The sequence below is a fragment of the Miscanthus floridulus genome, chromosome 12 (assembly GCF_019320115.1).
Source record: "Miscanthus floridulus cultivar M001 chromosome 12, ASM1932011v1, whole genome shotgun sequence".
Classification (NCBI taxonomy): Eukaryota; Viridiplantae; Streptophyta; class Magnoliopsida; order Poales; family Poaceae; genus Miscanthus; species Miscanthus floridulus.
Genome location: NC_089591.1, coordinates 19,299,627 through 19,315,722, shown reverse-complemented (window position 1 = coordinate 19,315,722; position 16,096 = coordinate 19,299,627). Strand labels below are relative to the sequence as shown.

The following is a 16,096-nucleotide window of genomic DNA, read 5'->3' as shown; positions in this document are numbered from 1 at the left end:
GCCTAGTCGACGTCTTCGATCCCAGCGCTGGTCTAGGCGGTTGGGCTGGCAACTTGCAGCCAATCTACACCAGGGGGCGGAGACACGAATACTGTTGCTCTATCATGACCATTAATCTGGGAAACACAAAGGAGATAACACAGTAAGTTTCTATTACAACATAAAACTATGGGTACAAGGCAGAATGATTTACCTTTGGGGGAGGTCGGGCGAGCTTGAAAGCGTGCTTGATGTCGCTCAATCTAACATAATTTGGATCAGCAAAGTTAAATAGCTCTCCAATTCTGGCTTTGACTTTGATCTTGTCAAGCGCCTCTTGCCTGGTCCTCGTTGGGTCTGCGCTACCTTGGTACTCGTAGCCAGGATCTACCCTCCTCTGGCAGGGTTGTATCCTTTGGATGATGAAGTTTCCGACCACACTCGGACCATCTAGTTTCCTCCACGGGATCATCCCAAGTAGTTCTTGGATCTGTTCCAGGTGCTCGAGCTTTTTTGACTAGCTGTTCTTCTTTTTCGGAATGAACCCCACGTCGCACAGTGTGATCATGTTCGGCTCTTCGCGGATGTAGAACCACTTCTTGTACTAGTCATCCAGCGATGTGTTCCAAGGGCAGTGCAAGTACTAGGCCTTCATCCCATCATGAAGATTGAGGTACACACCTCCGGCTATCTTCGAGCCGCCGCTTCCTTTCTTTTGTAGACTAGAAAAGATGGCGAAAGAAGTCGAAATGGGGCTAGAAGCCACCATATGCTTCACAAAGATGAATGAAGGTGGAGACAAGAAGAATCGAGTTGGGATGTAGATTGCACATCCCAACCTCATAATACAAATAGAGCCCCTAAAGGAAAGGGTGCACTAGAACCCCCAAAACCTGCTTGAAGAAATCTTCAAAAACCACAATCTCACCTGGTTGTGGATCGGGGTACCCCTTGCCCTCCAGTGCACGCCATCCTGCAAGTTCCTTGTTGTGGAGTACTCCCATGATGACAAGGTCTTCGATGGTCTGCTCGTTGCTTCTTGACTTCCACCACTCCTTTGCCATGACTCCGGCTTTCTTCTAGGCGTCACTCTTTGCCATGAATCTGCCCTAGCTGATGAAGGTGGATACGGTGGAGGGGTGATTGGTGATGATTTTGGAGATATTAGGGTTGGCAAGAGGAAGAAGAAGGCTGCGGCGGTGAATGGTAATGGGGTTTAGTAAAAAGTAACTTACCAATTCTATAAATAACCAAGAGTTCCACCATTTCATCTACCCAAGATTCTTGGGAGATGTGCGCACGCGCCGCAGACGGTTGTTTTCACAACCTCGAGATCTATGCCAATATATGCACCTCTTCGTTATCAGTGTATGCACCTCTTCGTTGCCAGTGTGAGAGGGCCCACACTGATGCACCTCCATACAGGTGCCAAGTGACTGTTTGCTTGAAAGGACAAGAGGGCAGTATGACATGCTATACCCGTCTACTTTTTTGACCCGACGTGTCAGATTGGACTTGACAGAGTAAGAAGATAAATAAATACACCAAATAATAGTACAAGTGGCATTCGTTTCTTCGCCGCATGTCTCGTGCCCAGGGATGGTCCAGACCACTACCGTGCTCGGGCACTGCCCAGACCACTATCATGCTCGGGGATTGCCCAGACCACAACCGTGCTCAGGCACTGCCCAAACCACTATCGTGCTCGGGAACTGCCCAGACCACTACCGTGCTCGGGGACTGCCTAGACCACTATCGTGCTCGGGGACTGCCCAGACCACTACCGTGCTCGGGGACTGTCCAGACCACTATCATGCTCGGGGACTGTTCTGAACAATGCTCGGCGACTGCCCTCCTCGGCTACATGTGATGTGTACTCACATACAGTTGAGAGGCATTTATTTGGACCTTGCTACAAGGCTTATACTTCACCTTCCAGCAAGCTCGGGGACTACATCGGTACGATGCACCTGTCGGTGCATCACGTATTGATTGTACGACGATTGAATTCTTAACTTCAGTAGAAATTCTTTTTAGACCCTGGCACCACGTGCCTGCGTCACCTACTACCAGGCTTAGGGACTAAGTGGGCATACTTCACCTTGCGGTGAATGTGTTTATTTAATCGACCCATACGCTTTGACTGATTGTCAGGATTACTACTATCCAAGGGTCACTTACATTTCTTATCAGAAATACAAGTGGGCACACTTGATAAGGAAAGAAATCTTTTTCTTTTTTTCTTTAAGAGCACCATGCATTCTTCAGACAACCGGAATCTTCGGCTATAATCGTGGTCTATTGCTCTCTGTTCTGATCAGAATGCTGGCGCATTTGATTGGTCAATGTTTCAATCAGTTGAAGATGACATGAAGACGGATTGCATTAGTCGAAGGAGATCAAACGGCGTGTCGCAGCATAATACATGGTGCTCGGGGACTAGCTATGGGGGTATTAACCCCTATACCCTTACGGCTAGGCTTGGGCCAGCCCGGATCAGGGGGTCCGGTCCACTAAAAGACGACACGTGGCCCGGCCAACCTGTTCGGAGTCCCGCGTAAGGAGTCAAGACAGATTTAGAGATCAAGCAAGATCCTGGTCGGTTAGAATAGGAATCCTTATCCGGCCACCTATGGCAATTGTAACTGGCTAGGATTAGTTTCCAGATCTATAACCCTGTCCCCCGGACTATATAAGGCGAGCAGGGGACCCCTCTAAAAAACATCTCTCATTGACATACAGCAATACAATCAGACGCAGGACGTAGGTATTATGCCTTCGCGGCGGCCGAACCTGGATAAAACCTCGTGTCTATCTTGCGTCACCGTCTTGTTTGTGGCTTGTGCATCTGTCTGCCGACAATCTACTACCTTGGGCATACCCCTAGGTAGACTGCCGACCATATTTCATCAACAGTGGCACCAACTATTACAGCGAAAGGTGGTCAGAGGCGCTGTGGCCACGATGACGGAGTACGGCGGTGAAGCAACGGTGAGGACCGCGCGTGGCACGACGGCTCACCGTGCGCTTTTAGCTAGCGAGTATGGTGCGGTGGGACGGTGGGAGTACGACGGCACTGCTGCATGGCGAAGGGATGACGCGGTGCGAGCTAAGGCCGACAATGGCGTCGGCGGAGCTACTGCGCTGCTGCGGCCGGTGAAGGAGGAGGTAGGGAAAATGAAATGTGAGCGTAGGGAGGGAGCGGGCGAGTGCTGGGGATGTTGAAGGCGCGCTCTGGCTCGGTGTGGCCTGGCTAGTCAGGGCAATGGCGACGCACGGCTTCACTTCCTCCACGCGGCGGCCAGCATCTATGCGCCAGTCGGCCACCGAAGCCAAGCCGATTCAGTCATCAGCGTTCGATCGCCCGACTGACCACGCAACTTGACAGCGTTCAAACTCCTGATCCAAGGCATATTAGCGAAAACTTCCTAAACCAAAATCATAGACCTATATACCAGCTACAAATCTTATTTAAGGATCTAGATCTAAATCTCAACCAATACCAAGGAATATCATCCCAAAGTAGGCACGACAAAACTGTAAAAGCATAAACACTTAGAAATTTTCTAAGTGTTGGAAATCAGTGAATTGTTGACTTTTTGTGAGCTCAAAAAGACTAAGCTATTCACATAATTAGCTCATGACCCAAAAATAAAAGTTGTTGCTCTACTCAAATACTACAACTTTGCTTTAGTGACCACATACATGCAAAGTCTCTATCATATGGTTCAAACTAGGTCAAACCTACTACACTCAAATGATGACTAACACTTGAACCATGACTTAGTGACCAAATTACTCTCAGTCATGAATACCAAAGTTGTTCATAATGACATTCTAAACATGTTTAAGCTATTCCTAAGGTCACACAATCATTTCATACATTGGTTACACATAAAGCTTTCTAGGTCCACATACATAGCATCACTTAAGGACTTGATTAGACAAAGTGATCTTCGTGAACAATGTTCCATTAGTCATCCTAAGTGTAGCTAAGATGTTTTAGTGACTCACATCAACCATTTACATGTATTCACTCATGATCATATGCATATATACAAAGAAACATAAAATAACCAATATGTTTTATATGTCTCAATCACATGTTTCAAATGTAAAAGCATAAATGTGAATGCTTGATGCTCATGCTCATGCAATGCAAGTCAAATTATGCAAGTCTAACACCTAGGGTGTTACAGCCCCTCCCCCTTATAAAAATCTCGTCCCAAGATTTGCATGACCTACCATTCTTGGACAAAGGACTGCCCAAATCACAAGCAGGAGAAGAACAAGAGGGTCGACCCCAACGCCTGTCGGCGTTGCGGGAAGACGGGCCATTGGACAAAGGACTGCCCAAATCACAAGCAGGAGAAGAAGATTGAGGCTCATCTGGCGCAGGCTGATGATGATAAGGTTACTCTCCTAATGGCGAAGATGGTGACTGGGCTGGCTCACATCGAGCACGTAGGCGAGCTGTGTGACAGCTGCCTGGCCAGGAAGCAAAGAAGGCTGACGTTCCCGAAGACGGCGAAGTACCGCGCGGTAGAGACCCTCGAGCTGGTCCATGGTGATCTCTGCGGGCCAATCACACCAGCCACAAATGGGTGATCGGTGGTACTTTCTCCTGCTCGTGTATGATTGTAGTCGCTATATATGGCTACAACTCCTGACGAGCAAGGATGAGGCGGCGGCGGCGATCAAGAAGTTCAAGGCGCGCATGGAGGCAAAGAGCGAGTTCAGTTTTGTCATCTACTCTGCAGAGCTCCGACCAACGCTGGTACTTGTGTTGTGTGTGTGCGCGCTCTGTTCTTCCTCCCTTCTTCTACCTTTAGCCATAGTGTATAGTCGGTAACGCTGATAAGTGGTCGGCTCACCCGTGCCGAAAATCCAGGGCCAACACTGCACCCGTGCGCGCGACACCACTATGTCGCCGTGCGCGTCCGCCTTCATGTGGAACTCCCACCCACCCCACCGCACCGTGTGGCTGTCCACCGGCTCCACTCCCGGCCGCGACGGCCCTGGCTTCATCGACGGCGCCCGCACCTTCGGGAACCCCGCCTCACTCTTGGATGTCTGGTCGCCGTCGTCGTCTTCTTGCATGTGGCGGGCGTACCGGTAGTCGGTGTTGGCGGCGGGCGGGATAGGGATGCCGGCGCCGCGGTTGGAGATGCGGATGACCTCCCTCGTGTCCATGTCCAGCAGCACGGTGAGGCCCTCGATGGGGCGCATGTAGAAGTTGGCCGTGCCCTCCGCGGAGAAGCACTGGATCTTGATCAGCTAGCGGTTCTCCTCGGTGGGACCGTACCACCCGAGGGAGACGGGCAGGCGGACGCCGTGCCGCTGGATGGTGGCGTTGAACGCCGGGTCACTGAAAGGGGCATAGCAGAGGGACACCTGCTCGTCCATGGTCATGGTCGGGTACCCGGAAGCTGGGACAGGCAGAGGAGTCACGGCGCCGCTGGCGAGGTGGCGAGGACGAAGGCCTCGCCGCGGAACCGGACCACCGCCACGGCGCGTCGCGGGGGCAGCGGGTCGGCGCCCTTCCGCCAGCTCAGGACGACGGGCTTGTCCGGCTCATCGAGCGCCAGCGAGTGCACGAACATGGACGACGGCGACGACGCGAACGGCGGGTGCGCGCGGAGGAACTCGCACGCGCGGTTTATCTCGGTAACCGTCAGTGGGTCCAGCGGATGCAGCGGCACGTCGTTCTCGTGCGACGGCGGCTCCGGCTTCGGCTTCTGCTTAATCCGGTCCGCCTGGCGGCACCCCCATGGCGCGAAGCGGGTGCAGCTGCTTCCTGCGGTGGCGTCATCGAAGAGTGAGGTGGTGGGTGTGTCGATTCCACGTGGGAGGCGGAAGGCCGAGCGGAGGTGGAGTGATCCATCAGAGCGGCTGTCTTCTTTTTGGTCTTGGAATGAGCTACCGAGTGAGAAGCGGGTCAGTATATATGGCGAGGCGGCGTCGCTCTTTGGCAGTTGCCGGTTGGGAACTACATTGTTTTTGAAGGATTGTGGTGACGTGTACGGACTATTGTTTTTGAAGGAACTACGTTGTTCTAAGTGCAAAGATTTTTCTTTGGCTACTGGCCGGCGAGTTTGAAGATGAGAGACGTCCAATAATTTCGTCAGGACTGTGGTGAGAGCAAATTTAATGGTGGAGGCAAGCACTTAGGCTACAGAGCCTCAACATTAGTTTTTATATATATATATATATATATATATATATATATATATATATATATATATATATATATATAATATAAAATAATTTCTCTCTTCACATCACATGTTCTAATACATCATGTTTTATTACCATAGACCTATCAGTCGTTTTCAGTTTGCCACTTACAACCTCCGTCTTAAAATAGAGTGTAGTGTGACTTCTAAAATTTATATTAAAATACAATATATTCTACATAATGACTATGTTTAGATTTAGTAATGTTTGTTAAAAAGGAAGCTATAATTTGAGGAGAAACTCTATAATTGGAATAATCAATGGGTACATGCGTCATTTAAGTGTTCCCTTAAGTTATCTTAGAATTTTTAGAACGCACTGTATTGCAGGACGAAGGGAGTAAACGTTCTGGGCAAAAAGATGAGATAGCAAGAGGGCTGATGTCCTAATGATGCAGTGCACGTGCCCTAGTTACTTGTGTATACTCCCTCCGTCCCCTAAAAAGTGACGTTACTGTTCGTCTTATTTAAAAATTTATATAAATTATAAAATAAATAAATCATTATTAAAGTATCTCTAATGATAAAATAAATCATAACAAAATAGATTATATTTATACAAAAAAATTGAATAAGACGGATGGTCAAACAAGATGTCTGAAAGTAAAAAATGACACTCTTTTTGAGACGGGGGAGTAGATGCAAAGTTGATTTCATTTATAAGGGTTAATTGCAATGGTGTCATTACAATTTTCGTGGAGCGAGAAACACCATTAAAATTCACCTGTTCTAAGATGTGTAATTGTGATTTTACTTACAGCTAGAAACTGTCACATTATACATCTCCCCACAATAGGCTAGCTGCAAAGCTATTTACTTTTGAATAGACCAAAATACCCTCATAGTCCTCATTTTTCTCTCTTTCTTCCTCCTTTAGCCCCTCCTAGGGTCTGTAAGGAAAACGGACCCTAGGCCCATTTACTTTGGATTTTGATGTTTGATGACCAACACAACTAAATTGGACTAATGAATTTGCAAGTGATTGTTTTGTAGTTCAATATGGTGCAAGGCGTGACTTGGACGAAGGCGACGTGATGATCCGATGATCAACACCTTAAGCAAGACCTTAGAAGCATAAGAGAAGACCCAAGATATCAAGCAAAGTCCAAGCACGAAGATAGGAACCAAACCGGACGCAAGATCGCGAAGAAACGAGCTCACAGAGGTGACCGGACGCAGCACCGGACGCTGTCCTTAAAGCGACCGGACGCTCCGATCAGTTGCTCGGCAACAGCAGGCGTCAGCAGCAGCGATCGGACGCTGAAGACTAAAAGTGACTGGACGCACCGGTGGCACTGTTCATCATCCCGGCAACAGCTCAGTATTGACTGGACGCTGGCGGCTAATCGACCGGACGTAGGAACAACAGCGTCCGATCCAGTACAGAGAGGTTCCAGAGCGGCGAAATTGCGACCGGACGCGTCCGGTGGCATGTGACCGGACGCCAGCAGTGTTTGATCAGTTGATCGTGGCTCTAACGGTCGGGACGACCGGACACGTCCGATCAAGATGACATAAGCGTCCGGTCAGTAGTAGAAAAGCGGGATTTCGTCCCTAACGGCTACTTTCTCCATGGGGCTTATAAATAGACCCCCCAACCGGCTATTTGACAAGAGTAGAGCTGAGGAAACATATCTAGGGTGTTGATACACCATTTTAGTGATATCCACATGCATAGTGCTTAGTAATTCATTAAGTGATTAGTGTAGGTGCTTTGCGAAGTGCCTAGGTTGATTAGACCACCGCTTATGTGCTTGCTCTAAGTTTTAGCCTAGTGTTTAGTGAGATTTGTATACCTCTTACCACTCGGTGCTTGCGCGCACCATTGTTGTACATCAGAGGGGCTTATAGTTTTGTGAGATCACACCAACCGCGTTTATGGTGTGGCCGCCACTGTCTACCGGAGGGAACAAGACCTGCGGCGTTTTGGCTGGAAGCTTGATAGTGAAGATGGCGGGGAGCGGTCCAGGAGAGACTTTGCTACGAGTGGCTTAACCGGAGACCCACTTGCGCGTGGGTAAGGCCCGGAGCTATCCACGGAGTTATCCGATCGGGAGCTTGGCCTTACGAGGGATTCCTTGCGAGGGGCTCCAACGAGGACTAGGGGGAAGCTTGTGCGCTTCTCGATACCTCGGTAAAAATACCGGAGTCGTCGACGGGAGTTTGCATATCTCTACCTTGCTCTTTAGCTTCCGCATTTTCATTATACACATTACTCCTTTTGCGGTAGGGATAGCAACACACTAGCAAAACCATAATTACACATTTAGATAATTTATCTTTTGCATAGATTTTACTAAGGATAGAAAAAGATGTCATAGTTTAGAGAAGTAGAATTTTAGGTTGCCTAATTCACCTCTCCTCTTAGGCGTCACGGTCCCCTTCAGGGTCAACCGGTCAACGTCAGGACAGGGGGCGAGATCAGCTATCCCACTCCGGCTGCCACCGGACCAAGTGCAAAAAGCTCGACTTGCATGCTCATCATCTGGCCAACTGTTGTTCGCCGGCCAACCACCACTGTCGCACCGCTGACCCTAAGTGTTATGTCTGCGCCGCTCGGTCCTTGTTGGCATGTCTACCCCAGCCCATCTGTTGTTCGTCGGCTCAACACTCGACACTGGTCACACCTATATCAACGCTGCCTCCCCTTTAACCTAACATGGCAGCACCTCGAGTGGGCCCAGTTATGTCGATTCAGAGCTCATTGGTGCAGAGGCGCTCGTGTGCAGCCATGCATGGCCTGTCGTCACATTGACACGTGTGATGAGCTTCCCTACCCTCCCACCTCTGGTCTTGAACTTCGAGGCTTCGAGTGCATTGCTACCACCTAGACCTTGCGCTCGGTCTGGATCCGAGGAAGAGATCTCGTGGGCCGCCGCCGCTGGTGTTCCGATCCACCACCATGTGGTGGAGAACCTCGTGCCATACTGCCCCCATGGAGAGAGAAGAACTATGCTATTGTGGGCGAATGCACGAGGAAAAGGGCTAGTGAAATAGACCATATAAGTGGTGGAGGAGATGAGGGTAGTTGTCGGCATATTGGGGTTGACGCCAATGGAGAGCAAGCAGGGGAGAGCAAAAAGGGGCACAGAGATGAAGAAGAATAAAGAGGGATTACAGTCCATATGAAAATATAACGTATATAGCCTCCCCTCTGGCCCAAGGCCACCCCAAATGTAGGCCCAAGGCTGCGCCAAACATAGAGCGTGGTGTAATTAAGAGAGTACCAGAATTATAATGTCAAAAAAAGTGAATTATAGCGGCGTTTTCCAGCAATCCAATTAACCCCATTTGCAAAGGTGAGTAATAACTTCAAGTAGTTCTTCCTAGCCAAGGAAATATGTGTCTATTGAACTTGGCAAGCCTCATCGTTATTACTATTTTTTTTTTGGCGAGGGCCTGATCGTTATCTTTGCATATGAAGTAGAACAGAATTGAGGAAATGAATGTCACAAATTCACAATATAGTATAAAATCACAATTTGGCTGATAATATCACCAGCATTTTATTTCATGACATTAGGTTCTCAAAGTATGATTGTAGGAGCAAACGCATCATTAAGTGAACAGGCAACTTGCAGCTCGTAAAGGAGATCCTTAAAAGTTCATATACAACCACATGACCACAAATAGTGCTTCAAACCAGTGGCATCACTGAAATCTTAATACTGGAACATACCCATCAAAATATGTGTATTTCAGTAATGTGATGACCATTTATAGGGCCTCGGCTGCTGCAATGACGTTTTCCACTGTCAAACCAAGTTCCTTATATATTCTCCCCGCAGGAGCACTTATACCAAAACGGTCAATACCAATAGCTTTGCCTTTCTGTCCAATATATTTCTCCCATCCAAATGTGACCCCAGCCTCAATGCTAATTCTAGAAGTAACCTCATTTGGGAGAACACTTTCCTTATAATCCTCAGGCTGCTCTTCAAATAATTCCCAGCAAACTAGTGAAACCACTCGTACGGTTCTCCCCTTATTCCGCAGCTCACCTGCTGCATTTTCTGCAATCTCAAGCTCTGAACTAGTGCCAATGAGAATGAAATCAGGTTTGTTGCCTAATGAGTTATCGGAAATAATATATCCTCCTTTAGAAACAGCATCAACCGATGTTCCTTTCAGCTGCAGAAGCTTCTGCCGTGAGAGGGCAATGATTGAGGGCCTTTTCCTATTAAGAACTGCAATCTTATAGGCCCCTGATGTCTCGTTTCCATCAGCTGGACGAAGCATTAAAATGTTAGGCATTGCTCGGAGGCTGAATAACTGCTCAACAGGCTGATGGGTTGGCCCATCTTCCCCAAGGCCAATGGAGTCATGAGTCATCACGAAGATCACTCCAGATTCGCTTAAGGCTGAAAGGCGGATGGAAGCTCTCATATAGTCAGTGAACACAAAGAATGTTGCACAATAAGGTATCAGACCAGGGCTATGAACAGCGATGCCATTCGAAATGGCACCCATCCCATGCTCTCTCACACCAAAACGAATGTTTCTCTCTTGAGGAGTATCCCTCTGGAAGTCACCAAACATCTTAAGCATTGTCATATTTGATGTTGCAAGATCAGCACTACCTCCAAGAAATCCAGGTATCACTTTGGCAAGTGCATTCAAGCACTGTTGAGATAAGTTCCTAGTAGCATCAGGAGAGATTTCAGGAGCATAGGTCTGCAACGCGACAAACAAACAGAACATTTAAATGCAAATATATCTATCATTCACATGGATAACGGAATATTGATTACACATGACAGTTGACGTTCAGAAGAGCACTAACTGGAAGAGCATTGTCCCATCCTGAAGGCAGTTCCCCTGAAATTATGCTCTTTAACTCAGCAGCCTCCTGGTGGTATTTCATTTCATATTCTACAAACCTGGCATTCCATTCAGCTTCAAGTGAAGCACCCTCATCAATATGGAGGCTCCAGTGCCTGCGATTGATAAGTTACATAATTACACTTGTGTGCAGAACATATTGAGTTTAAATACACTAATTTACTCTGAGTATAAATATTTTTATCCAAATCACATCATACATATAACCAGAACCATTAAATATTTTACTTCAACCAGATCAAACATTTAAGATCTTGTACAGGAAGAACAATTTCATCTGAGAAAAATGAAACAAAGCATGGGTGCAGGTGGTTCTTAGATCATCGTTGTGTAGTAGAATTCTTTCTGACCCCTCCATTACTTTTGAGACCAGGTGCAAATATATCATGGTGATTTACTGTTTGCTTATTATAGCTCACACCCCTCTTTGAGAAACAGAACTCAATTAGCTATTTATAGTAATTTTCTCTTACAGTGCAGCATGAGTTTAGCAATAACATCATTGCTGAATAAAACATACCTCTTCACCTCATCTGGAACATGGAAAGGCTCATGAAGCCAGCCAAGATTGCTTCTAGTTGCCTCTACTTCTTTTGAACCTAAAGCAGTACCATGAACACTATATGTGTTGGCCTTATTCGGAGATCCAAAACCAATAGTGGTAGTCACCTATAAATTATAATGTGCCATTTATCTCATGGAGCTGCAGCAAAATGACAAGCAAATGAATAAATAAATAATATTACCAGACTGCCAGTTACCTTGATGAGAGTTGGCTTGTCTTTAACTCCCTTCGCTTCCTTTATTGCGGCACGTATGTCATCATACCCAGTGTTGCCATTCTTCACCCAGATAGTATGCCATCCTAGTGCCTCATATCGTGCAAGCACATCTTCAGTGAATGCAATATCTGTATTACCATCAATTGATATGTGGTTGTCATCATAGAAAGCAATCAATTTTCCAAGGCCCCAGTGACCAGCAAGAGAGGCCGCTTCATTAGAAACACCTTCCATTTGGCAACCATCCCCAAGTATAGCATACCTAAGTAAGAACACCGAGTAACAACACCATATTACCAACATCCTAATTTGTGCATCACGAAAGTAACTCCAATTATAATGCAAGTGGCTAGTAATTTACGTGTAATGGTCCACGATTTTCATGTCAGTCCTGTTGAAACGTGAAGCTAGATGTTTCTCAGCAAGTGCTAATCCAACAGCATTTGCAAAACCCTGCCCCAGAGGACCTATATGACATAAGAAAAGTTTAGATATCAATTTAACTTTCAGACGAAGGCATAAGAGGAAAAACAAAATTTAAAATGTTTCAGCTGGCAACCAGTGGTGACTTCAACACCAGGTGTTTCAAAATTCTCTGGGTGACCAGGAGTTCTGCTTCTCCATTGTCGGAAAGCTTTTAGATCATCCATCTGTGACAATAAACATGGTTGTAAATATCAAAGTCAGAGTAAGATCATGCGAGACGAAGAGGGATAGTCACATAGAAATGAGAAATGAGCACACATGCATTGAAAGAACATAGCAAAACAGGATATGAAACAGAGTAACATGTTGGTGGATCAGTACCACTGTGAAAAGCTTAAGAGTTATGAGCCCTTTTGCTTTCAGAACAGTTTACTTTAATTCCCAAGCACTAAATCCGTAATATAAATCTCTACCATCTACCAATTTCGGTTCACAAACTTTCGTCAAATCTTTCTAAGAAACCTTAAGGTTAAGGGTATGTTTGGAACCTAGGAAAAATATAACTGTTCCTACTTTTTTTTTGTGTGAAATTGAAGTGATTACCCTATACGATTCTTGCAAAATTCATGTCCAAATGAACTTATTCCTTTGTACTCCCCCATCACATAAAAAGTGTCATTCTCGCTTTGTAAGAAAGAAAATATGTTGAATTTCACCAAATATATAAAAAAAATATTAATATTTATAGTACAAATATTAACATTTTTATAATAAACTTATTTGCACATACAAATATTACTAATATTTTCTACAAACTTAGTCAAACAAGTTTGACTAGTATGACTCCTGTGGGACTATTTTTAATTTTTCTGAAGTCTGTGACTCTTTTTATGGGACGGAGCCATTGATTTAAGAAAAAACTGAACGATGGGAAGAGTTACGACTTGCGTCCAACTGATTGCCGTGATCATTATCACTCCGCAAGGATTCACCCCTTTCGGGACTACAATAGTACATATTTAAGTTTTGCAGCCCGGAATTCATCAACATCAACACCGGTGTTTAGCAACGAACCAGCTCACCTTGACTGCATCGTACCCGGCGAGGTGGAGAAGCGCGTACTGGAGCATGCACCCGTGGCCGGCGGAGAGCACGAAGCGGTCGCGGTCGAACCAGGCGGGGTTCTTCGGGTTGAAGCGGAGGAACTCGTCGAACAGGACGTGTCCCAGCGGCGCGCAGCCCATGGGGAGGCCTGGGTGCCCGGACTGCGCCTTCTCCACGGCGTCCACGGCCAGGAACCGGATCGTGTTCACCGACTGCTCCACCAGCTCGGGCTCCGCCGGCTGGGTTCTTGCGCGGAGCGCGGTGGTCAGCCGCGCGCCTGGCCTGGCCGCGGCAGCCAAAGGGAGGAGGGAGCAGGTGGAAGAGCGGAGAAGGCGGAGGACGCCACGGCCGGAGCCGGGCGCCGCGGCAGCGGAAGCAGTGGACGCAGGGGTGGTGGAGGCTGGTGTCACCATGGTTGCGGGCGGATGCTTCTCGGACGCGCGTCGCGGTCACGTTAACGAAGAGGGCCAGTCAATGCGGCAGTGCGGAGGTGGCGTACTGGCGTGACACCTGGTCACCGGAAAGTGTAGGCTGCTCACCAAATGTGGTGGGCCCGGCGTGGAAGCAACTGAATTATGCCACGTCTCGCTCGACGTGTTTTCTCTAGTGAAATTCGTAGTTGTTAGGCGTTTGGATAGGTAGGACTTAGACAGAGAAAGAGATATAGTATATAGAGAATTATCTATTTGATGCTGAAATAAATTTTGTTTATACACTTAAAAAGTTGAACTTTTTTCTCTTGTACTGAGTTGAGAGTTTCTTTTCTAAATTTTTCTTCTCTAAATTGCACTACCATCCATTTGGTCCAACAACGGTGTTAAGTGGTTGTCAAAATACCATGTATATCCTTAGAAAAAGAATAAATGGATAGGTTGTCAAATAAGGAAAGCATAAATATCGCAAATATACCTATGAACTAAAACATAAGGCTCTCATAATTAAAGATTGCAAATAAGTAATCAATAAATTTTAAATTATAAGTAAGAGTAGGTACACCTAGTTTCATGCATAGGCTTCACAAATTTCATCACAATATCAGCATACTTAAAGAAAAAAAAAAGAGGAACCACAACTTGCACACCCACATTAGCTTAACAAATCCATACAATAGGTCCGCACCATATATGCATATATTAGAGATCTCCGTACATTACCAGATTCATAACACACATGAGTTCAAGTTTGCATTGTTCTACATACATGAGTTGCACTACATTATAGTTTATAGAGCTCCATCTACATACAGAATCACAAGCTCAACCTTTTTTGCTTCTTGTGCTCTTTGCAGACTAGCAAGGTCAGTTGTTTAATTCCTAGTGCCCATTGCAGGCCTGTCAAATGCCAGCATAGTATTTTTTTGGCTTTGAAGCAAGTTGTTTGTTTCTCCTTTGGTCTTCTCTTTGATTGGAGAATGAAGTTTGATGGAAATTGGCTCAGGCTGATTAGATCCTCTTCTTGACCTGCACATGTAACAAGATAAGGAAGAAAGTACCATATGAAATGTAACATCTTACCTTTTGGATGCTCTAGAGTTGATGTTACCATGTGTCTTGTTTTTCTGGCTTGTAATCTCCATGCTTTGGCTACAGTTAGAGAGGGGTAAGGTAATTAAATTGGAAACCATGTTTCATTCAATCAAATACAAAATTTAGAACTAATCAACTCTACTAGTTTGAACTCTTTGAAGGTCCAGATGTAGATTAAGCCTTTTTTTCTTCTTCTTAGTTGTTGTCTTCTTAATTGGAGACTTCTTAGTTGTAGTTCCCAAGATTTAACTATGCTATTAAAGAATGTAATTAGAAATCATCACGAGTAGTATGTTCAGAGTAGAGATATGAACATGGCAAAGATTGCATTACCTAGGTGAAAAAAACATAGATGGTGCTGGTACTTCATCCTCTAAAGGCATAATAGAACTTTGAGCTGACTTTGTAATCTTTCCCTTCTTCTTTCATGGTCCTCTACATTGAGCAATAAGAGATTAGTTAGAAGGTTGTTTACAACTATTTGATAAGGCACAACATAGACACATTTCTTACCTCACGACCTTCATAACTTCAATGTCATCTGGGTGTCCTTGCTTGCAATTGTGCTAATGATGCCCATAGTCCTAGCAAATAGGACACCAGTGCTGGCCCTTTCTTTTTCTTCTTCGTAGTGTCACCTTTATGTCTCTCAGTTTTAAGCCTACCTGCTACATGTCAATAGTGGTGGATGCATAAAAAAACCATGGGAAAATTCAAGCCATTGTGTCTTATCAGCCATAACAGGGACCAATTGGGCATAGGTTGCTCTAAATTTATCAATGGAGTAGTAAGAGTCGGAATTGGTTTTTCTTATTCCTTCAGTCGGATGGTTGCAAAGTGTCTACAAAGTAATATAAGGTGTGAGTGAACTGTTTATTTTCCTTTGTCAGGATTCCAGTGAATAGGAGCTCTCAATAGGAAGGGGCAGGATCTATGTTGGCGAGCATGGTAATGTCTTAAAAATAAGTCTGTATCCCTTGCGCCATTTCAATTAAATCTTTGGGAAGGACTAGTACGCTATGTTGGTTTACTCCTTCTAGAGCTAGCCTAAAAGTTGGAAGGACTCTCCCCTCTCTCCCTTAACATATCGAAGGCCTCTTATCCGTCAACCGCACCTTATTAGCTTAGACTTTCGAGCCTTGATGGATGATGCCCGAGGGGTTGGGGTAAAATAGGAGTCGTTAGGGTTACAGCTACCCAC

At 45.9% G+C, this 16,096-nt stretch overlaps 1 protein-coding gene and 1 pseudogene across 1 annotated transcript; both read right to left on the bottom strand.

The window, feature by feature from the left end:
* LOC136495601 (amine oxidase [copper-containing] gamma 2-like) overlaps positions 1-6,998 on the bottom strand; it is a 40,809-nt pseudogene extending 33,811 nt beyond the window's left edge.
* Positions 6,999-9,679: 2,681 nt separating this feature from the next.
* On the bottom strand, positions 9,680-13,816 carry LOC136497432 (transketolase, chloroplastic-like). Its single transcript, XM_066493229.1, has 7 exons — positions 13,348-13,816; positions 12,399-12,489; positions 12,201-12,306; positions 11,819-12,101; positions 11,578-11,726; positions 10,999-11,152; positions 9,680-10,889 (listed from the first exon to the last, which is right to left on the bottom strand). Exons 1-7 carry the CDS (start codon positions 13,780-13,782, stop codon positions 9,933-9,935), a joined length of 2,175 nt encoding a protein of 724 aa, XP_066349326.1. The 5' UTR covers positions 13,783-13,816; the 3' UTR covers positions 9,680-9,932.
* Positions 13,817-16,096: the final 2,280 nt, after the last annotated feature.